Source organism: Manacus candei, unplaced genomic scaffold (assembly GCF_025592945.1).
Source record: "Manacus candei isolate 608988 ecotype Guabito, Panama unplaced genomic scaffold, ASM2559294v1 h1tg000048l, whole genome shotgun sequence".
Lineage (NCBI taxonomy): Eukaryota > Metazoa > Chordata > Aves > Passeriformes > Pipridae > Manacus > Manacus candei.
The window spans coordinates 4,669,369-4,696,142 of NW_026138096.1; the positions used below are offsets into that span (position 1 = coordinate 4,669,369).

Consider the following 26,774-nt stretch of genomic DNA (forward strand, 5'->3'; position numbering starts at 1 on the left):
GATTTAGTTTAAGTATTAGGAAGAAATTCTTTACTGTGAAGATGGTGAGGTGCTGGAAAAGTTGTTCAGAGAAGTTGTTGATGACCCGTCCCTGGAAGTGTTCTATGAAATTATTTGACCTCAGTGGGAATGAACTCGTAAGTTCATATCATTAAGGTTTTTGCTGGAGTGTGACCAGCATTCTTTAGGATTATATCCCCATAGCTGAATCCTCTGTGTCCAGAGTTCAGTTTACTGAAGGTGGCTGAGGAGGTTTAGGTTCTTCCTGGGCATGCTTGGCTTCCCAGCACGACTGCTGTGTGCTTAAATGAAAAGTTCCTATATTTTGATTTCTTACTCTGCCCAAAAGAAGTTTCTTCCTTTGAGGTCAGTACAGAATGCTGAGGAATATGAGGTGCCTTGCTTTCTGACCTTATGTAGGATTATAAAATTAAAAAATAGTGTCTCTCACACCATTTACTGCAAAAATCTCCAGTAGCAAGTCAGATGTTGTGAATCTAAAAATTTATTCATCATGGATATTTGCCTTTTCATTTTTTCCTTTTTTAATACTAGCAAAACAGAAAGGAAAATAAAACCTACAATTAAAATTAAGACCAGTTGCTGAAGCTGAAAGAGATATCACAATTGTAATATGTTAGAAGATTGCCTTGTTTTAGAGAAAGTGCTGATTAAGATCAAATTTGTCTTGAGTTTAAATTTTGATTGGACCTAAACTGAGGGGAGGAGGGTTTTATTTCAGACACTGCAAATGATGCATGTTAATATCTTCTGTTTATTGCCACTTGAAATTGCAGCATAGCTTTGAATTGCTGCCAAATCTACAGTTAAGACTCCCAAGTAATCACTATGATTATTCCAAGTCTTCATGGTAACAGTGGAAGAAGTCTGATACGCAAAGTACTGTAGCCTAAGCCATCAGAATCTTTTCATCCTTTGAGGCTCAGATTGTGATTCCACTCATAACAAGAATGGTTAGACATGCACACTGGCCAATCAGTCCTGAAAGGGAGATTACATAAATGGATTTAATTATGTTATTTTCAGATTTATTTGTTTTTTCTATTAACTCCTGCCTCCCTAACTTTTCCTGAAATGAGGAAAAGCATGACTTTTCTTTAGTTTTGGAATGGTTTAATTAATATGTTGGCATAAGGGAGTATTTTTTGTTTTTATTAGATTTTTTTTTTGCTTTCCTCCTTGTTCACCTATTACAAATACTATTTTTACTCATTTTCATTACAATTCATCATATTGTTTATCTCCTTGAAATATTTTTTCACCTGTGCTTAACTTGTAGGAGTTATAGATTTACATCTGCTCTGAATGTATACATGTGTCAATGTGCTTTATTTAGCTGATGGGAGATTAAGTAGTGAGGTCAGAGATAAATAGCATAATATAAAATTTACAATTTACTAAAAAATATTAGGAGAGTCTCACGGGGGCACAGATTATATGTAAAAAGTTGTTTAAAAGAAACTTAACTGAAATTTAGCTGTGCTTAAAATCTGTTCTGATTTTTGAATACACAGTTGTTCAGGGAAGTAGTTGTTTATTTTGAGTTAAAACCCTCAGCAATCACTGCTAGTCGGCTCTCCTGATAGTATGTCCCAGTGGCATCCCTTCATCAGTTGCTTGCAGGAAGGTTTTGCTACTTGTTCCACTTACAAAGTAAATAAAACTTGATATGGAAAGCATTAATGTGGGTACAATATTTACTCTGGAGCATTTTCCTAAATAACTAGTGTTAGCCAGCAGGCAAGTCTGAGCACCCGGTGTGTTAGCTGTGGGAAGGGAATCTGTATGCCTGATACATAATGATCAGTTTAAACTATTGAAATATAAATCAGAACACTGTGTGAAATTGAAAAATATTTCGTTAAATGAATTATGATGTGTGTGTGAATAAAAGAATAGTTAGGGACCCTGGCATATATGCTTAGAAATCTGCAATCTTTAGGCTATTTTTCTTCTGATAGGTTTAACTTCAAAAGACATATAATATTTTTGAAGGACAGCATTAGCAAATATCACAGTGTGTTTGCATTTCATTATAACTAGCATTTTTCTTTTAACTTCAGTTTCTAAAATTATGTTCTCTACAAGATGCTGTTGGATCTACATTATGAAATTTAGACATGCCTATATTTAAGCCTCATTAACAGTGAAAACCACTCCCAATGTTATGAATCTCATTCCTTTGTTATTTGGAAGCCAATATTCTGGTATTTTTACAAGTGTAAGATTTATAGGATTGGGGGAAAAAACCAAACAAAAACCAAACAAAAAAAGAAAAACAAAAAAACCAAGACAATAGCATTGTAGTCCAGAGATTACTGCTCTGTACAAGTGTGGTTTGTGTCTTTTCTGGAGTCTATTCCATACTGATTTGTTGTCTTGTACACTTTTTTAAAAATATTAACAGAACAGAATGAGTATAATGGTATTTACAGAAAGTGTTATTTGCACTAGAAGACTGTGTCCAAAGGTGCAAAGCTTCCCATATGGAATTACCACCATACTGCTTCTAGTGGTGCAACATGGAAGAGCTTCTACATGCTGCAACCTAAGCATGAGGCTCAGGACCAGCTTTGTGCCAGCGTTCAGATACGAGGACATGCCTGGACACAAGGCTCGTCAGGAATTGTGGAGCTCACATTGCAGCCTTGCTTGTGGACAGAACCTGATACTTCTGTCTGTGTTCTGGTCATGAACCAACAGGAGTGAGCATTATACAGCTCTCTCAGCAGGCAGATAGATTGGATTTATCTATTTCCAGGTAAAATAGATATTTTGAGCCTGAGCTGCGGATGGGAATCTGGCAAGGAAAGCACAAATCTCCACCCTGGGCATAAATGCTTCCTCACTCCACCTTGCGATGCAAGCAAAGGGACAGGGCAGCACATCACAACCACATTCCATTTCAGATTGATGCCATGCCCTCTGCAGAAAACCTAGTGAGTGTGTTACAAGAATCTTTGAATGTTGTATCGAGGCCACCAGCAGCTACTGGTGGACTGTAGATAGTAATAAATTGAACAGACCCTGTTTGAAACACTTCCCAAGAGACAGGAAACCATTGGATACAGTAGGAATAAGAGATGACCTTTGTTAAGGTGTCATTTACAGAGGCTTAAAAATGTTAGTTTCCTGTTCCTGCTCTTGGGTAAATTATATCATTAAAAAACTCAAGATTATAGCAACATAACGGGTTATTATTTTGCTCTTCTTACTGACCTAGTCACACAGTTGATGGGATTAGATTTGGCTTAATATATGCTTTAGTGTGGGATTTCAGCAGTGGACCATGAACCCTGGAGTATGTGCAATTCTCTCTCTTGTTCAACAGTGTACTTCAATATGTGCCCCATTTGAGGTATACAAAAGCCCTTCAGAAATTAGTGAAACTGTGTATGTGCTTCAAGTACAAGTGCACACGCTTAAGTAACCTGTCAAATTGGAGCATCTACAAATGTTGTATTTATAGTTTTTCCCCCAAGACCAATTGTAGTAAAAGCTCATACAGCTGTCATATCTGTATAATTCATTTGAAATTTCAAAATTTTAACTTCAGCTTTAATTCAAGAAAGTGACTGCATAAAAATTATACTGTTTTTTCTAATCTCTTTGCTTCTCTGTATTCACATTATTGTAATTCTGTTTGCATAACTCATTGCTATTTATCTCTGTAAGCAATTTACAGTCATTGTATCACAGTGATCAGTATTCTGTGGTGTTTTCTGCAACATTTGCTGAATATTCTAAATGCATTTTGATTTCAGGATTTTTTTTTTTAATTGTTTTTGTAGTGTGAACTAGAGAGAGCCCAGCTGTACTATGAAAATCCATTTTGTTCGCAGGCTATGAGTTGATAAAGGCACATTTTTGAATGCCAAGTGGACCCGTTTGATCTGGAAAGACAGTCATAAATGGATCCTCATATTAGCAGTTTTAGAACCATGCTATAACATGCTGACTGACTGCGAAAGGTGAAGAGGTTGAAAAGAGTCAAGTTCTGACTGGATTATGTGGGGAGAACTTTGTTGTTGAAAGCTTGACATGAAGGTCACACAAGGACACAGCTCAAGATATTACTTTGTTTGAGTCAAGACATAATTTGGACCTGAGAAAGAAATGCAAATAATTTATTGGCATATTTTTCTGCATCGAAGTGAATTGCCTTTTTATCCGAAATATGTCAGCGAGAGGAGAATGGTGAAGGAGTGGAGAGATATTATTAACTAGTTCTTTCTCCTGAGTCATTCACCTAATATAATTATGGCAATGATTATTTTTACATTTAGTAGCCTCACTAGACAAAGAGGTGTATTTATACAGACATGTTAAAATGAGTCATTACTAGCTGGGGTTTTTTTTGTTAATCTGGAGATTTTCTCATGTGGCCTCATGAACCTTTCAAAAGCACCAAAATCCAAGGTATTCATTCTGAGTAGAGATGAGGAGGATGATCAATTTGGTGTAATTTGCAAGAGAAGTTATAGAATTTAACATTCATAGATTTGGTCAGGCAAGATTAATAAGATCTTGCAGTCCTTAACTCTTAGATACTTTTGAGTTTCTTGTCCACAGAATTTTGGTAGCTAAGGTATGTACAAAATATGACATTTACACAAGAAAAATAGGGCTGTGTTTTCTGTTATAGAGAAAACAGTCTTCTGAATGTATGTTGTTGGTTTTGTCTTTTAGATAATTCTTGTAAGTTCTTCCCACAATGACCGTGACCAAAGCCTTTTCATAAGCACAGATGAAGGAGCCACTTTCCAGAAACAACCCATTACTTTCTTTGTGGAAACCCTCCTTTTTCACCCAAAAGAAGAAGATAAAATACTTGCTTACACCAAGGAAGGCAAGGTAAAGCTTGAAGATACAGCATTTGTTTGAAATATAAGAGTTACTTTGTTAAGAGGACACAAAAACTTTTAATATGCTGATTAGTGTTGGGTTTTATGAAGTACCAGTTGCCCAGAAGGGAATCATATAGTGGTTTTGAGTTTTATTTAAACATTATTATTTTCATGTCCAAATCTTTGTTTTTATGGTAATTTCAATCCTGGCATTTTCAGTTGATATGGATATTGGGAATATTTACCCTCCTGCATAATATGGTTAAATAATACTTTTGAAATGTGCTCCTCCCTAGAAAGTGAGCATAAAAAATTTATGGTATAGTAGAAAGTTAATGAAGCTGAAATAGTGCCTCCAAAGGCTGTTCATGCCATGTAAAATAAAGTCATACAAAATAAACTGCATACTTGTACAGCAGAATAGGATTTGGGGAATCAGTAGAAATATAGACTAATTGTCTCTCTTATGATGTGTTTATATCACTATCAGATTCAGGAGTCGTTTGTGTTCGTAAATTTTGAACCGTTTTCAGATTTCTTCTGGTTAAATTGTAAAGTCATTTTTCTGGATAGGTTGGGCTAAGCACTGGGGTGTGTGTAGCTCATCTGTGCTGGTTTAAAGGTAAACCAGCAGGGGAAATGAACTCAACTCAAAAGAGAGATTATAAGTCAGAATAACAATTTAATAAAATAATACAATAAGTACGAATATACAGACAAACAATTGGTTTTAACCCACAAAGCCCAAATATATAACCCAGCACCCTGGGGCATGAACAGAGTGGTGTTCTTTGGGCCCCCTGAGTCCAAAGGAAAAGGAGAGGGGAAAACCTGTTGGTGAGAGTGCTGTTGCAGTCTGGTCAAGAGTGGTGATTGCAGTCCAGTCGAGAGTGGTGGTCTGCAGTCTGGTTGAGAGCGGTGATCTGCAGTCTGGTCTGCAGATCTGAAGTCTACCGTCTTCCTCTGGATCCCACAAGTGGTTAAAAAGGTCCCAAGACTCCAAGATTATATATCCTCCAGTTCAGGCAGGAATGCTCAGTACCTCCCTCAGGGCAGCGGGGCTCCTTAATGGGTGTGAGGACAAGAGCAACTCCTATCTCACAGGCCTCTTAGCACCTAGTTTATAGCCTGAGGAGTCAGGCTCTATGTGCAGATGGTGTAAATGGTTCATTGATAACAGTTTCTGGGAAATGGCATGGAAGGCTATAGAATACACAGTTTTGGGTTACACCCATCCAGTGATTAACTGGTCTCAGCTGTCCTAACTAGGACATCATCTCATCTCCTTTTCACAGTGCCAAAACTGCAGCTGCAAACTCACTGTAATTCTGGTCCTGGTTGTGGTCTTGACTCACCTCCATCATTACTCCTGTTTTAAAGTGGTCAGACTTCACAGAAGGTGTATATTTAAGTGATGACATTAGTCAGAGAAATTCGCATATGCTGCAGCCAAATACTGCACTAATTCCAGTGGTGTTAGATCATCCTTTGGGATATATCCTGGGATATAAGTTAATAGTTGATCCCAAACCAATTCATGTTTACAGGCATTTGCAAATAATGATAGAACTAGAATAAAAAACAGAACAAACCAAACTAAGTCATAGATGATACTAAATATTTTACTTAGCTTCAATTTGATATTGTAACACAATTACAAATAACTTGAATGCATATTATGTAAATAAAATACTTCAGGGAAGCCTGAAGTCATAGAAAGTCTATGTTATGAAAACCTCTTTTTCAATTTGGCTTTTTTTCCTGATGGTAGATATAATTACTGAACTCTACATAGTTACAAATTGGCAGAACACTGAAGTATAAGAGTCCGAAGTGTATTGAAAACTGACCAGCCCAGAAGTAGCTGGAAGTATTTGTCAGAAGAGAGAAGGTGACAGAAATACAAAATGAAGCATTTGGTTTGTGTTTTGATGAATTAAGCATGTTAGGGAGATTGTTGGGCATTTTAGGCTTGGATAGTCTTCTGAAAGGAGTGATGCTGTTATTTTCCATGCTTAAATGTGACTGGACAAAAAACCCCTACAAAATATTCAGCAAAAGATTGCTCTGCAGGAATAGCAGGAAGAGTTAGGTAATCTGATGGGCTTTTCTCAGGCTTTCAATATGACACTAAAAGGAGTCAACCATGAAGACTTACTTAACAAATCCTACATCATTACCTAAGATGTGTATGAATGAAGGATGCCTTTGACTGTAACTGGGTCAGTAAACTGCTTGCATTTTGTATAAAATCTGATTTACTTGACCTAGAAGGGAGAGGAAGATAAAATGATGTTGGCATAGAAGGAGTTGAAAATCAGAATTGCCACATGACACAAGAAAAGGTCACTGTACTAAAATCAATGATCTTGAGAGATAGTGTTGATCTGAAGCTGCCCTGAGGAGACAAATGTACTCTAGATTTTTGAGTTGAGTAACTTTACCTTTCCTAAAAGAAAGTAGTATCAGAATGTAACACAATCTAAAACTCAGGAGAAACCATTACCTTCTGTTACTCAAATGGTTTCTTACAAAGGCACTTTGGAGACTACAAGGAATACTGGACTAAGCCTTCATAAATAGCAATCAGCAAGGCTTCTTTGTCTACTGCAGCATCATGGCCTTTTTCACAACTTTTGATTCTATTTAGGGCTTATTTCATAGTGCAAAATATACGTTGTTCATTCATTCAGAACCCTAGATTCTGTTTAAATAGAGCTCTAACCTCTAGCTGACACTATAAATTAATGCAAATCCAGTCAATGTTGTTGGATTAATCCATTTACTGCCTCAAATCTATATGCTCTTTTTCTGGCTACTCCTCAGTTATAATGAAGAACAATCAACTGTTCGCTGAGTCTACATAAATGTTTCTAGAGTTTTTTTAAACCTCGTCAGGGATGCTGTAGATTTTAATTGTTCATTTGGAAGCTGAAAGGATGAAAAAATGGCAGAACATAAAAGTATTTCCAATTTTATTTTAAATATGATTCCTCACATTTATTACATGGGTGGTAATAAACAGAATTACAAGATCTATTAGATGTATTTGCTGAAGCCAAAGATTTTAGCTGTCCACTGATATAACTGTTTTCACCCTGTATCTGATCTCATTTAGTAGTTTTATCATATGTCCCTGTGGAAAAACAGAACACATGGGTCACTTTTTTTTTTACTATAGATAGTTCAATATACGCATAAGTTAGTTACATTTTATTTTTTTATTTATTTCAAACACTGTGTCAGTTAAAATTTTGTTTCAGTTTGAATATGACTTATTAGTCCTACTTCTCTCTCCCTTACAGTAAGATTACCAGAGCTTCCCCTGCAGTAAGCCAAACTGTTCATTCATAAGCTCTCAGACTTTGATCTTAAATGTGTGTGTAAGGAGGTAGTTTGGGTTTGGGAGGTGGGAGGAATGTGTGTTTGATTTAGTATTTTTTGGCCCCTACTATACAGGCAACTGTTCTAAAGGCAAGAATCTTCTCTCATTTTCTTCTGAAATTCATTGATGACAAAACTATATCCCTTTGTTCACGTACCAGTGTTGTCCTTTATCCTAAAGAGCATTTTTCCCTCTTGCCAGGAACCTCTGAATTCTTGGCTTTCTTTGCAGCTTAGATACCAGGGTTAGGGTAGCACATTAAGTGATCATCTCTCCCAGATTTAAGCAGTCTGCTGAGGCAGGTAACTCGATGAGCGGGGACATTTTAGAGAGATGATTATCTTTTCTGTATTGCCTGTAGTGACAAATGTTTGAAGAAGTAAGCTTAGGTTCTTCATCCTGCACAGTCTAGCCCATTCAAAGCTTGCATTTGTCCCTCTCAGGAGGTTGCTCACAGGAATATGCTATAAAATACCGTGGTTGCATCAAATCCTAACCCACGTAATAAAGCTAATACCAGAAATGTAGGCAAATCAGGAGCCTGGCTCTGCAACCCCATCATTTAGCTCTGAGGATGAAGAGTTCTTGGTCCTTGATCATTTCTCTGTGCATTGACTGAGTCAATGCTAAAGTAAGCAATCTGAATCCTCGCTGTAGTTTCCTACTCTTAGCTGTGGTCTACCAGCTGTAATTGAGTATGGAATGGAAGAAAGCCATTGGAAATGCAGAAATACTCTTTTATCTCTGGGAAATACTCTTTTCTCTCTAGTTTGAACTTCAGTAAATTTACCCATAGAGTTTGTGCTAAGTTACCTCAACCTTTATGTTTATCTATCTTAATACTGCTGGGTTTCTGTAGTGGAACATAATACATAACAGTGGGGTTTTTTTCATCTCTTGTCATTGAACCTGCCATTTTAAAACAAAAGCATTCCTTACTACTCCTTGTAAGACACTTTCCCCCAGAACAATCAGTGTCTGAACTGGTGACTTATTCCCATACCAGAGAAGAAGGTTTTACTTGCCTTTTTTTCCTTATTAGAGATATCAAGAGAAAACCCATCTTATGTAAATTGGATCAAATAAGAAATGCATGCAGACAGCGGGGGGCTTTAAATCTATCTTATTAGAAGTCTGATAGAAGCTTCCTATTTTAACTAGAGGAAACATAATGAAGGGAAATGCTAAAGGAGGGAGATTTTTGAATAGCTATTTTATATCCTGCTTTAATCTGGGGGAAAACAACTTTCATCTGCACTCTATATCCATCAATATCATTAGCATTTGTTTTCTTACCAGGGGTGAATTATTCATATGGAAGGTGGAGCTGGAGTCCTCCCTGTCCAGGCCATCTTCTGCCTCTCTGCTGAGGGAACACTTCTCATGGGCCACAAATTTGTATCCATGAAACAATTCCTTAAGTACATCTCTCCTCATCAAATCTCCTAAGCATTTCTCTAATATCTTTTGGTCCTATTTTAGCAGAGTTTTAAATCCATTGACTTCCTGGCTTAGTATTTTTGATGGCATAAAGGGAACATTTTTTCTTTTTTGGTCAATGAATGGGAAGAGAAGTGCCCTTCTACCATGCCTTTGAGTAAGCATGATGATGTAAAAAAGAATTTGACCCCAGCTGAGCTGTGAATTATTTTCATGGTAAATAAGAAGACATTGTCACGGAGTTTTTTTAAATTATAGATTATATTTCAAAAGATTTTCTCCATGAAAGGTTGTTACTCTGAAAAATATTGTACAGAATTCCTGGTAATGTTTTTAGTTTTTTTTTTTTTTTTTTTTTTTTTTAATTGGTGTACAATCTTTCATTTAATAGTGACATAGGACCTGTCTTTGAAGATGTATATTAGCAGTTTCCTATCATCTCATTTTTTTCTTTTTTTCCCTTTTTTTAGGTCTATGTATCTACTGACTTGGGGAAAAAATGGATCCTTCTGCAGGAACGAGTTTCTAAAGATCATATTTTTTGGTAAGAAGTCTGTTATTTTCCAAATAATAAAATGAAGAGCAAAAGTATTTCATTCTAATCAAGAAAGATGTTTCCAGAGATACTAGTAGGACAGTATGAGCCCTGGCATCTTTTGCAGATTATGTTGGTCTTTCTGTGTCCTCTATTGCAAATTCATACCAATGATCATACCAGATATCATCACATGCAAGGGTTATAGGTCTGGATCTATGGAGACCAAGATGTAAAGAAAACTGCAATATTGAATGAAACTGCTCTGCATTTACTGGTGAAACTGATCTTTAGAAAGGAGAGCAGTCTTTTTGCAGAGAAAAATCTATAACATTTTTTTAAGAAAGATTGGATCATACAGATTAACTGGAGTCATATAAACACTTGCACTAATAAGGAAACTGGTGAAAAATATTTGTCCTTTATTGAGGACACATATATCAAATTATTTCATTTTCAGCTTAAATATTGTGCGGTCTCACTAAATCTTTAAGTGATTTAAACAGGTTGACAAAATGTTGGAAAAGTAAGTCAATGCCCTTTTTTTAACAAATGAAATTAATTTGAAAAGTGTATAGTTTCTCTTACACCAAAATTAAACTTTTGATAGTGTTTTAATTAGTTTACTTTTAAAATTGGTCCATCTCACACTCAGTTGCCCCTTTCACATTTTACTTCATTGCAAAGTATGTATTTTTTATTACAAGAATAAGTTACAGTCTTCTAGACACTTGCATTCCCTAAATGATTTATTTTAGTTCAGGTCTCTTAAGTACTGTGTGAAAGAGTAAAATAATTGTTAAGGAGTAACACCATGGGTCATGCCCAGCTTATAATCAATTTTTCCTTAGCAAGATTATATAGGATGTAAATCATGAGGGCATGTGGTTATCTGTCTTTAATAATTTCTTTTTATAAATGCATTAAGTCTGAAAACAAATAAAGTCATTAACAGGTAGAAATAAAAGTGGAAGCCTCTCTCTCATAGACTTGTTTATTGGTGTTTTTCTTACCTGACACTTAGAATACTTAAATTATGAAAAATATAGCAAACCATTGAAATATGTGCCAGTTTTTCTCCAACTCAATCTGTCATTGTTCTCTGTATCTAAGGATTAAAGCCAGAAAGTACATGTTTAATTAGAAGTCTGTATTTTGCTGTTTCAGAATCCTTACATTTCCTTATATCATTCAGATACAATCAGGAAAGTGTCGTGGATCTTTGATAGGAATAATTCCAATGTAGTACTTCAAAGTCGTGGTTGTTCATAAATGTCGCATTCTTCACAGATAGGAATAATAAATTCTAAGAGTCTGTACATTTATAGGCATTAGATATATTTTCTAGGAGGTTGTTTTCCTCTTTTATATGTATAGACCGTACTGATTTCTCTCATGTACATCTCATGATAAATGAGGGCATGTCTCTTGCTGATACTGGCTGGTTGTGCCAAGAACATTTGACTGGGCAGATCCTTAGCAGATGTTTTTTCTTTGATTTCAATTGAGCTTTGCCACTGATGTCAATAATATAGCCTAAGATTTTTATTGCAGTCTCGTAACTACAAATATTATCAGTCATAATATTTTCGTGTGTTTTGTAAAAACAATTTTTTTCCTGTGCTTGCAGAAGCAGCCAAATCTTCATGCGCTTCATGAAAAAGCTTTTTTTTTTTTACACCATGAAAATATAAATACAATTAATTTAATGGAATATGATATGTATCTGTATTAAGGGGAGGTCAGTAGAGACAGAGTTTTTGAAATATTTACGTTCAGATCTTATACTGTAGGTTTATAAGTAATATATTAATATCATCTTCTGGGGTTTATTTGCTTTTCAATTGTTCTCGATCATTCCTTAAATAGCTTTGCAGATTTAATATGTGGAATTTGATTTTTCATGGTAGTGGAACTAATGAAAATATTATTGGTATCAATGGAAAGTGTATTATACTATCTCTAATTTAGGAGCACAGGATATTTGCTTCCTATCTGTGATACAGTGTGCTCTTTTCTAACAGCATCCTAGCTGTTTTCCCTATTTGTTTCATTTATTCTTTTGGAAAAGGAAGTTGACTAATCCTTCATAGGAGTTTACCTTCTCTTAGCATCTTAGAAGGCAAAGCAGGCTTCCCAGAGAGGTGGTTGATGCCCCAAGCCTGTTCAATAGGCATTTGGACAACACCATTAACAACATGCTTTAACTTTTGATCAGTGCTGAATAGGTCAGGTAATGGGACTAGATGGTTGTTGTAGGTGCCTTCCAACTGAAAAAGTTTATTCTATTCTAAAAACAAAAGCGCTGTAAGGCGAAAGTATGAAAGGCAGATTTGCAACTAAAGATAAGATACTAAGTACACTGTGATTAAAAAAAATGAATTATTTTGTGTCAATGTATAGAATATATTTCTTTTTTTGGTGTAAATATTAATTAGGAAGATTAAAATCCCCTCCCCCCTTTTTTAACACTGAATGTTTTAATGTTATTTTTTTTTTCAATTTTGAAACGATTCTTTTTCTGTAAAATTAAGAAACTTTGATTGCTGTGGCCAGTTTTACTTCAGCATACAAACTCCACTGGCCCCAGTGTGACAATTTCTGTTTCAGGGATGTTATAATACCCATCATTTATAAATACCTTTTCCAGTTCTTGGTGCATTTTTAGGAGGGAATGCAAAGAGATACGACCTATTCCAGCCAAACATTAAACACCCACCTATCACATGGTATATAACTGGGTTTGTATACGAAACCCATTTTAAAAAAGGAGTGGTTATTATGTGGAAGAAGAAAGAGTAGTGCAGTTTGGCATTCCTCTGGCTCTGCTGCTATTCTTCTCAGTCTCCAAGGCTTATGCACCATTGAGAAATCCTTTTGATTTCTCAAAATAGAACTTAGTAATACATAAGCAAAGAATAGATTGTGAATCAGCTGTCTACATCAGCACTAATATACCCCGGGACAGTAAGTAATGAATTGGTAATTACCAGAGAATTAGGCCTGACACATTTCTTTTATGACTCTGTCTAGAGCCTTAGGAATGCTTTATCCCCAGCTCACTAGGATATGTGGATCCTATGCTATGGGTATCTGTTACTCTTATTTTTAGCTGCAGGTTCTCTATTTTCATGAAAGGTGAGAACATAAAAATAAAAAATGATGAGTTTATTTGGGTAGAGCAGTCGTTCTCAGGAGACCAATGTTCCGTTCTCATCCTGAAATCCCATACGGATAATCCCTCACAGCCATACCCGTTTACGTCAAGCGTAGTGGGTTCCTGGCTATTCAAGTGTCAGGTGAAAGAGGGGATTTCAGTGATGTTATGTCCTGAAGGAGAGAAATGCAAAGAGGATTTCACTGAGCCTTTAGCATTGAATTTCATGTGAGAGGCTCTTGTGTGGGAAGCCAAGAATCTGTGTGGGCAGTTATTCTTAAGTTTGACTTAATCACTTGCAATGGGTTTTGTTTCTGTTTCTGTCTGTGTGATGATGTGTGTGACTTATTTGATTTATGTGGCAAGCTTTGGTAGCAAGAGAGTTCAGGACTCCTGTGAGAAGAGACCTGGAGCTGTCTCCATGTGAGACAGGGCCAGTTCCAGCTGGCTCCAAGAGGGACACGCTGCTGGCCCAAGCTGAACCTGTGAGTGATGCTGGTATTGCCTCTGTGATAACCTGTGTAACAAAGGGTAAAAAATGTGCAACAGTTGTGAGAGAAAGGAGTGAGAATATGTGAGATGAACAGCCCTGCAGACACCTAGGTCAGTGAAGAAGAGGGGGGAGGAGGTGCTGCAGTGACCAGAGTACAGGTTCCCCTGCAGCCCTTGGTGAAGGCCATGATGAAGCAGGCTGTCACCCTGCAGCCCATGGTGGTCCATGGTGGAGCAGATGAATGCCCGAGGTAGACTGTGACCCTATGGGAACCCCACACTGGAAGAGGCTCCTGGCAGGACCTGTGGAGAGAGCCACACTGGAGCAGGTTTGGTGGCAGGACTTGTGACCCACAGGGGACTCACACTGGAGCAGCCTGTTCCTGAAGGACGGCATCCTGTGGGAGGCACCCGTGATGGAGCAGGGGAAGAGTGTGAGGAGTCCTCCCCCTGAGAAGGAATTAGCAGCAGAGACATGGTGTCTAAAAAACCGTATGCATAAGAAAGGGCTCCACAGTATCCTTCAGGAGATCAAATACAGGCCCAAATGGAAACATAGGTGCCCTGATTTCCCCCTGTTTCTCACTGTGTTTTATTAAATGCAACTTTACAACATAACTGAGGTTAGACATACACAAAGGCTGCACCGGGGTGGTGGCAATTCCACCTCTGTGCCACCAATAGCAGCTTTCTTGCTGCTTTTCTTCTGTGGGATTAGTGCTCAACTGTTGGTGATCCAGTGATTTAAGAAACGGAAAACTAATCCCTCAAAAAAGTTCTAAAATTACATTCTGCAGGCCTAGTTTTCCCAAGAGGCTCAACATGATGTCAGACAAGCCCAAGGGAGATAATGGAACCTTGTGTTCACAGGAAAGGGAAGAAGCATATTGAGGTTGCCTGTATTTGCAGCACCCTGCAATCAAGTCAGGCTATTTTAATTCTGAAGTGTTATAACCACGCTATTACATGATCTGAAGTGCTGGTATGTATTGCACTTGCTTTATCCAGCACAGTATACTTGGTCAAGAAATATTTCTTTTCCTAGAGGAAGATTTATCTGATCTAAAAGTTAGTCTGAATTTCATTGGAAAACTCAGTGGTTGAATACAAAACACTAAAACAACATAAACGAGAAGACCCTGAATTTACCTAAACAAAACAACTAAATAAAGAAATGGTCTCAGACTACTGAGGTGTGAACATTTTCATTGCAAAGTACTGTGAGAAAAAGAGTGGGGGAATTTTAACCAAACCAAAAACCCTACCAAAATTGAGAAAAATAGATAGTTCCTGAGAAAGTGCTTGTTCTGTTGGGGAAAAAAAAATTGTGCTGAAATGTCAACCAAAAAGGAAGAAACTGCCAGATTATTAGGGTCTATTGCATCTCTGCTTTATAAGACAGAAAAAGTCCTATTCTAAAGCCAACCAGGTAACTGTAAAATTGTGCTTGTGAATGGATGTGTGGACACAGTCCTCACACTGGTACAATGCATTTGTGTTCTGTTAGTAGCATTTTGTAAATGAATATGCAAAAAAATGTTGTTTTGCATTTCTCCCTCAATATGAAAAAAATATGTAATTGAGCTTTCTGTTGAAGTGGATCATATGCTGTTTGTATCCCTGTATGTACCTTGTTTGCCCTTCATTTTAAGAAAGCTGTATCATGTGAGCAGAGGGACCTAGATTGTGTTTAGCCTGCAGAGTATCATACAACTTTCTCTTTGGTTCATGATTTAAGCACAAGTGAAATAACAGTATTATCTTTTAAGTGCTGTTGGCAGAGGAGTCCACTAAAATGAGATTAGTTTATTCTTCAGGGATATAGCTTCAAATTTTCTATATTAGTTATACTCTCTTCTGAAGATTTTCCTGGCCGCTGTAATAGATTTGGTCTTTTTTTCAATAAAAGAAGAAAGGGCTATTCCTAAGTGTTTGTAAAACTGGATAAAGGAACTTGGGAGTTCAGAAACTGCTGACATTCAAAAGTAGACTTTGAGGGTGTAATATCTTCATTGAGTAAACAGAGTCTCTGCTGTTAGAGTTCATCAGTACAATTAGAATAATGAAAAACACAAGTCATAGTTTTTAAATATTCTGCTTAATTTGTGCCTTTTGGAATGGATAAACTGCACGTAGAGCATGCATCTCAACTCCAGAGGTGCACCACCACCACTCACTTAGACTTGGGTAAAGTTAGACATCTACAGGTATAGCTTAGTGATTATTCCTTTTGGCAGTCTGGTGACTTACATCTTTGCAGGGTTGCCTTTAGATTAGACAGTTCCCAATGCAAGTTCAATGGGACAAAGTAGAAGCAAGACTGGGGACACAGAGTGGAGTGATATAATCTAGTAGAGCACTGAGAAGAAATGCTTATCAAACTGCAGTATGGACCTGTCATCCTAAACCTTCTTTATAGTCAGAGGACACTGTGGGAGGTGATCCAGCTGGTTTAGGAATAAAGGAGTTGCCTTTTAGAAGTAACTTTGCCTGGAGAGTAAAGGATAATTTTAAAAAAGGGGTAGGGGAAATGTCTGAACTTCAGGTGGAAAGAGGTATTATTTTCCTGGCTGGGTTAAGGAAAAAACCCTTTCTTGTGAGTTATTGACATCTACTCAAATAAAAGTCTAAAGAAGAAACGTAGTCTGGGTTGGAAAGTTTTGTTCTGAAATGTTAGTTAAAACAGATCAGCTACATCTTCTTGCTCTAAAACATTACACTGGAAACAAGATTAGAATCTACTTGTGTCAGCTGCCACTGTTGGGAGGAGCACAGTAGAAGGGAGATCATTGTAATTCTGGTCTGTTAAAAGAAAGATGAGAAGGCAAAGATATTGACAAATACCTCAAACTTTGTTTATGAAATCATGTGTGATATATAATAGATACAAGAGGTAATTTTGGAAATACCCCAAAACTTCCTTTTCATTATTTATGCTTGTTAGCATGTCAAGCTGAGCCTTAGAAAATTCAACCTAAAAATTTCCGTGGTTCAGCTGCATGAGGTCCAACACAAAAAGTAAAATATTCAGCAAACATTTTTTTCCCTCAAATTGCTGACTGCAGAGTTGATAGCAGGTTTGATTTGGTGTTGTGGATATCTAGAAAGATAGATAACAGCACACGCAGCAAAAAAGTTCACACATCCCTTTCCTCTGCTTATATATATTCTTATCATACCTCACTGATTCTAAAATGTTATCTGATCTACTGTATTGCCTCCAAAATGCTAAAATAGTTTGTGTTTGAGAGACCATGTTCTTATTAAATATAAGATTTTTCCATGCATTTATTAAAAAAAAAATAATCCCACTGAAGTTTCCATGACATCTTATGGCTTGGAGAGGCTTATGCCTCACCCTCCCCGTCCTTTTTTGTACTGATCATTTATCTTATTAGGGGAAAACAGCATATGTGATTATTTCTGGGTTTTATGCAGTAGTGGAAATCATCCAGTCTTGTCCCCCTGGACTGTGTTCCCAAGGAGTCACCAATTACTGAGTCTGAGTTTTAGCTGCCCCTCATAAATTAATGCTATTAAAATAATTAAGCAATGATGTAATTTCAATCCAAAGTATAGCTTTATTGCATTTGATTGTTAATAATTGTATCAAAATTATCATTTTCTCTTAAGTATCTTAATGGGGTTTTTTAATATCTGCATCTGCTCAATGTATCTCCTTTGCCAGTCTTCAGCTCACATCTGCTGACTCGATGGACTCTTGCCATGCCAGTGAAGAGCCTTGGGAAGAGTGATGTGACTCTGGGAGTGGGGCTGGATTCTGCCTCACTCAGTGACACACAAATGTCAGCTGAAACCTTTCTCTGCAGAATCTGCCTGACTAATGACAATAGAAGGGCCAGAAAAAAGCACAGCTGGGGCTGCCATTCCCAGGCTGGGATGGAAGCCCTGAGGGTAGAAAACTCATCTTTTGGCTGAGCATATTTGACATGAAAGATATTAGGAGAAAATCAGCCTGTATTCCCATTATAGCTTTTCAGAGTTAAACTGCACCTTGATCAATTCTGTCTGAATTTTCTTCTCAGGATGTTTTTCTCGAAATTATTCTTCACTTTCTTTGTCAAAGCAGAATCTACTCTTCTCTTGAGTATACTAACCAAAGATGTATCAATTTTTTATGGAAACTGTGTGTCAAGTTTAAGAAATCTCTAATAAGAAAGGAATCTTAAGTGTTTTTTAGCATTAAATCTGCTTTTTAGTCTCAAATGTCAAATGTAATTGTAAAAAGATGCTATAGTGCTTGCCAGAGCCTGTGACTGTGTGCATATCTCTGTGTGTACATATATCAATTCATTATTATGAAGGATTTTTTCCAATTTCACACCTTTTTCTGTTTTTGGTTTTGTTTTTTTTTTTTCAATTTACCCTATTTTTATCCGTAGGTTAGTAAAAGAGATTCTAAAGAAATTTAAGGAAAACATTGTCAAGTACAGAAAAAATAATTTCCTTCTAGATGTTAGTAATGGGACATTATAAATGGGGTTTATTTCAATTTCCCAGCTAGAATGTTAAAGCTGGTTAGTATGAAACCTCTCTTTTCTTCCATCCACATAATTACTATTCTGTAGCTGGCTCTACATAATTTGATTATATTATGTTCTCAGGGCCGTTGCTGGAGTTGATGCAGACCCTGATTTAGTTCATATGGAAATCCAGGACCCCAGTGGAGGTATGCAAATGAAAATGTTATCAATTGATACCCTAGTGTATAGTAATTTCTCTTTGTTTTAGGGGTACTTTTCAGATTGTTTTTAAAACTAGTCAGAAGAGAAATTGTACAAGTCAGATGCTTTCTCTGTTTATATGTAGTCAGCAAAACTGCCCTGTTATATAAAAATATAGTATAATTTAAAATCTACTTGTTTTCCCCTGTAAGATGAGTTGACGTCAAGATGTTATGCTCCGTTGAAAATGTCCATTAATGGTGCAATTTATTCTGGCAGTTAAACATTGAACAGTTTTTCCCAATTTGCAAATAAAACTGGCAATGCAGTGTTAGTGCTGGGTAAGTGTCTGTTTATGTGAATCATTGCATATGTCAGGTCTACTGCACTAACCACCAGCTCCCAGAATTTCCTCATGTTACAGTATCCAGTATACTTTGAGTCTTCAAAAGGAAAATAAATGAAAAAGCAGACTGGTAGTCAGGATGTGCTGTATTGAAGAGTCACCATGATTCCAAAAATCTGGTGTAGTTTCTTGTTACCAATCGTACTCTTTAAAGGTAATGTAATTTCTGGACTCTGATTATCTAAGTTCCTGTGCAATCTTAAAAATGAGTTGTAAAGAATGTGCAGTTTAATTTATCCCTATCCTGTAACTTTTCTTCGTTTCAGCCCTATCAAAAAAATCAAAGTTGCCATGTTAAAAGCTGGACGAGAGTTTCTAAATCTTTTAGAAGCGAGATTTCTGAGACATAGTGGCAGCTCCCTCAGCTGCTTTCTTTAGAGACAGTGTAAAAAGATTTTTTAGGACCTGAATGGAAAGGTTTGTTTGGGTTTTTTATTTAACAGAAGCAGCAGAAAAAGAATAATGACATATTTCTTGGCTGGGTTCTCAACAAACTGATTGTGCACTTATGGTCAGTACAAGCATTGCCATTGATTTTAATGGAAACAACATCTTTGCACTGCCTATCTGATGAAGAGCTATAACTCTTGTGATGTGAATTATGAATATCTGCAAGACTTTTAGATGGTCATTGCTGCACTTGGTCAAATGTCCTGGTAGTGATGATTTGGATATAATCAGGAGAACCTGAATTGACTCTAACTGCCTCTTAAATACATTCAGATTTAAAAAAAAATAATTGTATCCAGTATACTGGTTTGACCTTGTCTAATTAAAAGTCATAAAGTGTGGAATGCATTTCCTATCGCACTGCAAAAGTAGTGAAGGACATGGGGGTGCATTGTTTGCTCTCCCTCATGCTGTACATGGAGCATGGGTAGAATTAGTGATCTGGACACAAGACTGTGTATATAACATTTTCCTCACTGTGCTTGGAAAAGTCACTCAAGTACTTTGTGCTCAGAAGCTTGTGACGAAAGGTGAGCTGTACAAGAACTTGAATCTAGGAGAAGGTCTTTAAGGCACAACTGGTGTAAGATACAATTGTTGGCTCTGCTCTCTCTGATAAGAGCAGATTGTATCAAAGATGCAGTGGTGCTCTTCTAAGAACCGAGGTAGAGAGGATAGTCCTTGCTAACTGGAGAGGAAGAGAAAGGCTGCAGCCTCCACTGATTATAAATCAGTCCAGGCTTTTTCAGCAAAGTATTAATTATGAATATAGAAATCCTGCCCCAACAGAGCAGTTCCAATAGCATGTTAATAGTGTCTCTGCACATTCGTACAGAGCTTTGAAAATAGCCTTTAAAATTCTGCACACTGTCTATTAAACGAAGTCTGATTCTTTTCTCATTCATCACAATTTTATACTGGGGTTGATCTATTGATTTCAGTTATGTTGTGTCAGGCTGCCATTTCTCCAAGTGAATAATTTGGCTCTGTGCATAGGTTAAGTGAGAAAAGAGGTTCCTTCTATTATCCCCACCCATGAATGGCTCATTCATCTAACCCTTAATCTCTCTGGACCAGCAACATTTGGATAATAACAGGCTGCCTCCAGGGAATGATCTGAACTGTAAGCAGTTAATATATTCTCAGTACATTGGAGATTGAAAAACTGTTGTATGAGGGTTTAATATAATAATTCTACAACTAACTCACCTGGCAAAGGCAGCATTTTTTCTACACGAATAACATTTAATACTGCTTGCTTCTTTTTCCCTTGATAGCCCTGTCATATGTTTCTGTCTGTCTTCCCTCAGGTTATCGCTACATCACTTGCCAGATTCAAAATTGTTCTGATAAGACAATGACAGTCCCATTTGCTGGTAGTACTGATCGGGATTCCCTGACTGTGCAGGATGACTACATATTTCTGCAGGTACTTTCATTTTCGGGAGACATAGCTTATTCTTGAATCAAAATAATTTTAAATAGTGCAGCAACACTGTAAGGAACAGGGAGAAACCTGTTCCAGAGCATGAATGATGATTTATGAATTTTTATGGGGAACAAAACATTCTTTTATCATTAAAAAAAAAAAAAAAAAGGCATCTTTAATTTGTGCAACCAGTTGCCCTTTAACTATATGAAAATTTCCAAGCAGATTGTATGGTTCAAAGTTACTTTCTATAAATACACTTGTGTATTAAGCAAAATGCAACCCTTTTGTTCTTATGCTTACAATATCTTCTGGTTCCTGATAAAAGCATCTGAGGACAACCACTGACAGACTGATTGCACAGCTTCTTCATAAGGATTCTCCTCTGAAGAGGTTTTGCCAGGAAAGAACTTACATGGCTGTGCTTAGGAAGCAAAAGAGTGGAATAGTCATAGCTGGGATCTTGGAGCAAACTAGTATAGAATCGTAGAATGATTTAGGTTGGAAAAGACCCTTAAGAATGAGTCCAACCATAAACCTAACACTGCCAAGTCCACCACTAAACCATGGCCCTAAATGCCACGTCTACAACTCATGGTGGTCCAAATTACATTGGGGTTATTTCATTCCCAAACTACAGGGCCTGTGTGCAGAAATATGGGCTGAAACTTTGTCAGGCTTATGGCACCAGTACAGCTCAGGCACACTTGAAAACTTTGTTTTATGTGCTTGGCACGGGTTGTGATTTGAATCTATCAAAGCTGCAAACTTCTCAAAAAAATGTTATGTCCTCCTTGTTTTGTTAGATTTTACTGGGGAAGTTGCTTGTGCTTTCCTCAGTGGTTGGCTATCATTTTTCCCTTGGTTTGATATGATTTGTTTGCTGCAAGACTTGTCTATTCATTGACTTTTGCAGGAAAGCAGTATTGTGACAATGGATAGGTCTCCCCACCACTGCCTCAGTGTGTGTCAGAATGGCTTCCTTGCAGCTTTCTCTTCTTGGGGCTCTTCCACAAAGACCTGTAAATTAGTAGGGACACAAAGGATCTGTCCTCCTCTTGTTTGGTGCAGTGGTTTCAAAAGCCTGCATGGCTTAGAACAATTAGCACTATAAGGAAATGGAAAAAATGGCTTTGGGAAAGAATTTTTGGATTAAAGTAGGCATTTTTCATATCAGATCTAGCACTCCTAGCACTCATTTTGCTCAAAGGTATTATTATCTGTGCCCCCCAGGCACACTCTAAAATCCATTCCATGGTGTGTAGACAGAGAGAACTGTTTCTCACCATGTGAACTGCTGGGCTCAGCAAAACACTGGCTTCTTCCTCATCAAGCATTTTGTTTTGCTGAATGCCTTGTACAACTGCATCTTTAGCTGTTATTCCACCTCATGCCAGGCATAAGCAGACACAAAATGGAAGTGCAATGTGGAAATGTACATGTAAGTAACAGACAGTTGCTACAATCAAAAGGATGCCATTGGTAATGTGATCTCTGTAGATTTGACACATACCAGTGCCAGTAGATGAGATGTTCATGTGTTCTACATAAAGGAGAAACATCTCCAGTCTTTTCCTTTCACATTTAATTGTACTAAACTACAGTATGTAATGTAAATTTTATTGCTAAATTGGTTTGCAGTTAACCAATTACTGTAAACCCAGTTACGGGACGTTAGAAGATAACTGGGATCCTGCAGTCACATCTGAAGTGCAGCCACCCCAGAGTTGTGATGCAGTATTTACCTGTTCCAGTGAAACCTCACAGCAGCTGTACATGTGAGAAACAGCATGCTTTTGAAACCATGTGGAAATTCTTTTATCATGACGCTAAAATATTGCTGTATAAGTTACACTTAGACAGGGACTCCTCGTGATATCCCCAGCATTGCCTGCCAGAGAGAGGATGGGACAGAATCATCTGTGCAAAAGAAGAGGAGGGTTTGAGGCTGTCTTCCTGCCTCTGGCATTGCTCACATGCCCTGAGCTGTGCAAATGTAAATCGGAGCATTACAGGTCTGCACTGCTAAACCTGCCCCAAATCTGAGATTTTTTACCATCTTCGCGGATGATCTCAACCCCATTTCTTTAGTATGTCCACAAAGATCAGAAACTGTATTCGCAAAGATCAGAAACTTTCTAGTGTTCCTTTTTTTTCCAGTTTGCAATGACAGTCAGAGAGTTTCAGAGTGATTTTAGTAGGAGATTAAAGTTTCAACACTGTTTTTAAGCATAGACTAGCCTTTAATCTCAGTGAGGCTTGATATCACTGGGTGCTTCCACTCCAGTTCTCCTCTGCCCTGCATCATCTCCAGTCATTTAAAATGAGTGACATTAAAAAAAATGCATTTAAAAGAAGACTATGAAAAGATAGGTAAGACTGCCACTTAACACTAGTTAAACAAATGGTGAGGCTTTTGGTTTGATCCATCATCATTTAACAAATGACATTCCTAAAGGGCATCACATTTGAAATGGGTTTAAAGAAAGAGTCAAAATGCTTACAGTATTAAATGCTTTGGAATACTTTGTTATCTTTAAAATATCCAGGCAGGTGGACCTGCTGTCATACATCAATTCTGTTTTTACCAAGCCACATCAAGTTTGTATGCTTCAGGATAGGCTGTCTTGCAAATCAGGTTCCCTTTTTAAAAATAAAAGTTGAGGAGAAAAAGAGTCGAATTGGGGTAGGATTTTAAATGGATTTCCTAAGTTAAAGAAAGAAGATGAGTCTTTTTGTGCTTCTGTTTCACAATCTGATTTGTCATGGGCAACCAGAGAAAAATTTTTGACATTTCATTTAATTTCTTCCTTTTTTTTTTTGACCAATGCGTTTCTTCAAAGCAGCCAACCTTTATAAGCTTAGTGAAAATTACTAAGTAGCCATTACATAGCTGATCTTCTGGGCAGGGAAAATGTGAAATATTGTTTACCAAATGCTAAAATCTTCACTAATATCATCTGATGGTGCTCAAGTGGCTAAATTGGAAATATGCTGATTTATATACCAGCACAGATTTTGATGTTATATTTCTGATTAGAAAAACCATGGAAGGTTGTTAATTGAGAATTTTCAGCTACGTTTTTTTAGAATATTCTTTTTGGTGCTTTGGAAAAATATTTGCCTTGTGGGGCTTTTTTGTGGGCGTTGTGGGGTTTCTTTGTGAGTGATAGTCATACAGCAGTGTTCCTTTCAATAACTGTTTCTCTTGGCTTTCTTTAGTGAAAATCTTCAAAAGCACCAAGTATTTTATGTAAAACCTAATCTGTCTTCAGTTTCATACATGCAAGTCATTTAAATGCGTGTTTTACTTCTCTATTTAAGCATATAATTGTGTCTTCAGAACATATCACTGAGTTTAAAACTGACCAACCAATGGATTTAAAATTGCATCCTTATCTTCCACATGGCATGGTAGCATCTTCACTGGGAAATGTTTTATCCTGTATAGAAAATATTAGTCAGATATAGTAAATGTTTTACATAATGTTAACATGATTTATTCAATGTTTTGTGCTCTGCTTTGAAGTGTGCTGTGGAGTACTTCTTGCCCTTGAGGTACCTGGTGTTCATGGCCAGTGTACCTCCTCCCTACCTCTCACCTAAAGGCTGCTGCTGCCCCAACTTCTACAACAGGGCAAAGATGTGGGAGGCCACTGGGTACAAAGATATTAGTAAGGACTGAGGACAGTGGATGCTGAAGTCTCAGGTATCACCCAAAACTGCTGAAATGGCAAAAGAAAGAAGTAAATAATTTTTGTCTTCCTAAAGAGAAGAACAGATTACTGTGCAGATTATTTGCGTGCAATAAAAGTAATAGCTATGTATTTCAGTTGCAGGTTAAAAGAAAAACTTCCATCTCAGGTTCTTTAGGTTTAGCATAAACCATCACAGGGTTCTGTTTTTCCTTTGTACAGACAACATCAGCAAATCGGACCAAGTATTACGTGTCTTACCGTCGAAATGGCTTTGTACAAATGAAGTTGCCAAAATATGCATTGCCAAAAGTAAGTATAAATGTTTTTCTTTCTCTTTTTGCATTTGTCATCTTCTCTTTCTACCTAAATTGGTTTTAGTGTTCTCTTTTTTTGAACCTCATTTATCTGGGACCACAATTTCTGCTTGTAAGGATTTCTGAATCCCATTTGTGGTATATTCATACCCTGCTATTTTTATTTTAATTCTAATAATGTAGTATTTGTAAACCGTAGAGGACAAGAACATACAGTAGCTTGTTTGTCATCAATTACTGCAATAGTTTTTGAGCTTTGCTTCCATGATGCAGTGTTACACACACAATGACAATGTAATGGTGTAGAGCAAGGGTTCTTTCAAGAACCAATTACAGTTTAATTCCACATGGTGTTTTCTGGTATAAGCATGAATAGTAATATAAGAGAATTTTGCCACTTGATGGTGCTCTATTTCACTAAAGAATCCCCATATGGACTTAAATTGCTTAATGAAATTGCAAGACTTGTTGAGAGGTTCTTTCAGTCTAGTATAACTTCCTAGTGACAGGGTTTCTGTATTTGCATAGTAAATCAACACTTAAGCACAGACAGATATTTAAATATGGTCTAACTGATGCAGTTGAATTTTTTGTGCTGCATACACTGTATTTCCTAACTTTACACTTAGAAGGTAGAAGCCTTCTGCAGTCCTGAAGAAAAATTACTTGGAATTTTTAAAGACCCAGCTGGATAAAACCCTCAGTAACCTGCTCTGGCCTCACAGCTCACCCTGCTACCAGCAGGAGGCTGATCTGGAGGTCTTGCTTTTTCATGTGATTCTGTGTGATTCTGTCACTAACTCAGAAGAGAACTAAGAAATGTTTTCTTTGCATGCTTTGAATTGCACAGGTTTAATTCATTGCTCATCTAGTGAAGGACAGTAGAGTACAATGTATTTCCTTCTGCTGCTATTGTTTTAAACAAAAGAATGTGCTTAATATCAGTTTTTCATCTTGGATTTTATTTCTGTGTCATTCTATATGGTGGGTTGAAGACTTCTGGTTTTAAATGTACAACATATTAACAGAATCTCAAATCAAATCCCCAGATACTAGTTGAACAAGAATCTGAAACCTGGATATGCTTCTAGTAGCACTATAGAAATGGCTATCATCTATTTATCTCTCTATCTGTGCTGTCAAGAAATATATACCCAAGGACTGATATACAGATCAATCCTTCCAGAAAATTATTTCAGTGTTTTTAAGGCCTTCAAAGTAGCCTTTATGGTTTCTTGGGGGAAATTGTAATTAGCAAAACAAGAGGAGAATACCCAGTTTTAAATATTAAAGAATAAAAAATGAGGACACCCCAAGGGACTACAGCCCATGAATCCCCATGCTGGGGCCAAAGAAAACAAGTAAGGAGCAAAGCAGGAAAGCAAAGAGTAAACAAGGAGCTTCAGACATACTCAAAAGTGTCAGTCAAAGCTCCCTGGTATTTCTGTCAGATGTAGTCTGGATTATTTGAAATAGTGCAGCATGCTGGATTCTTTGTCTTGGAAAATATGTTTCTTGTTTATTTGGGGGTTTTTTGTGTTTTTGTTTTTTTGTTTTTTTTTTTTTTTACTTGATAGGCAGATTACTCCAGGCTTGATGGAATAGATAAATTAGAAGTTAATGGTTTCATTTTGCATAGAATCAGTAGCTACCTAGGAACAGGGTGACTATGTCATTTGGAAAGGGAGGTTTTTGTGCTCCTCCTAGTTCAGGCAATACCCGATGAGTGGAACAAAGTAAATGTTATCTCTTCAGCATTTTGACAGTGACTCCATAAGAAGTTTCTTTGCTATCTGAGCACAACGAAGTTGAAAATTTCACCAAGAGGGCCACGAAGCCAGACATCCATTAGAACAGTGGTGGATGTGAAAAATATTGACCTTTTCTGAAAAAGATATGTTTTTTTAAAGTGATT

The 26,774-nt window shown here is 37.0% G+C and overlaps 1 protein-coding gene across 1 annotated transcript in view; it reads left to right on the forward strand.

Annotated features, from left to right (window-relative positions):
• SORCS2 (sortilin related VPS10 domain containing receptor 2) overlaps positions 1–26,774 on the forward strand; it is a 552,065-nt gene that overhangs the window by 430,729 nt on the left and 94,562 nt on the right. The window contains exons 4-8 of the mRNA XM_051798400.1: positions 4,711–4,875; positions 10,164–10,237; positions 18,503–18,567; positions 20,729–20,847; positions 24,765–24,854. Coding sequence (XP_051654360.1) covers positions 4,711–4,875; positions 10,164–10,237; positions 18,503–18,567; positions 20,729–20,847; positions 24,765–24,854 — 513 coding nt within the window. The remainder of the gene's footprint in view (positions 1–4,710; positions 4,876–10,163; positions 10,238–18,502; positions 18,568–20,728; positions 20,848–24,764; positions 24,855–26,774) is intronic.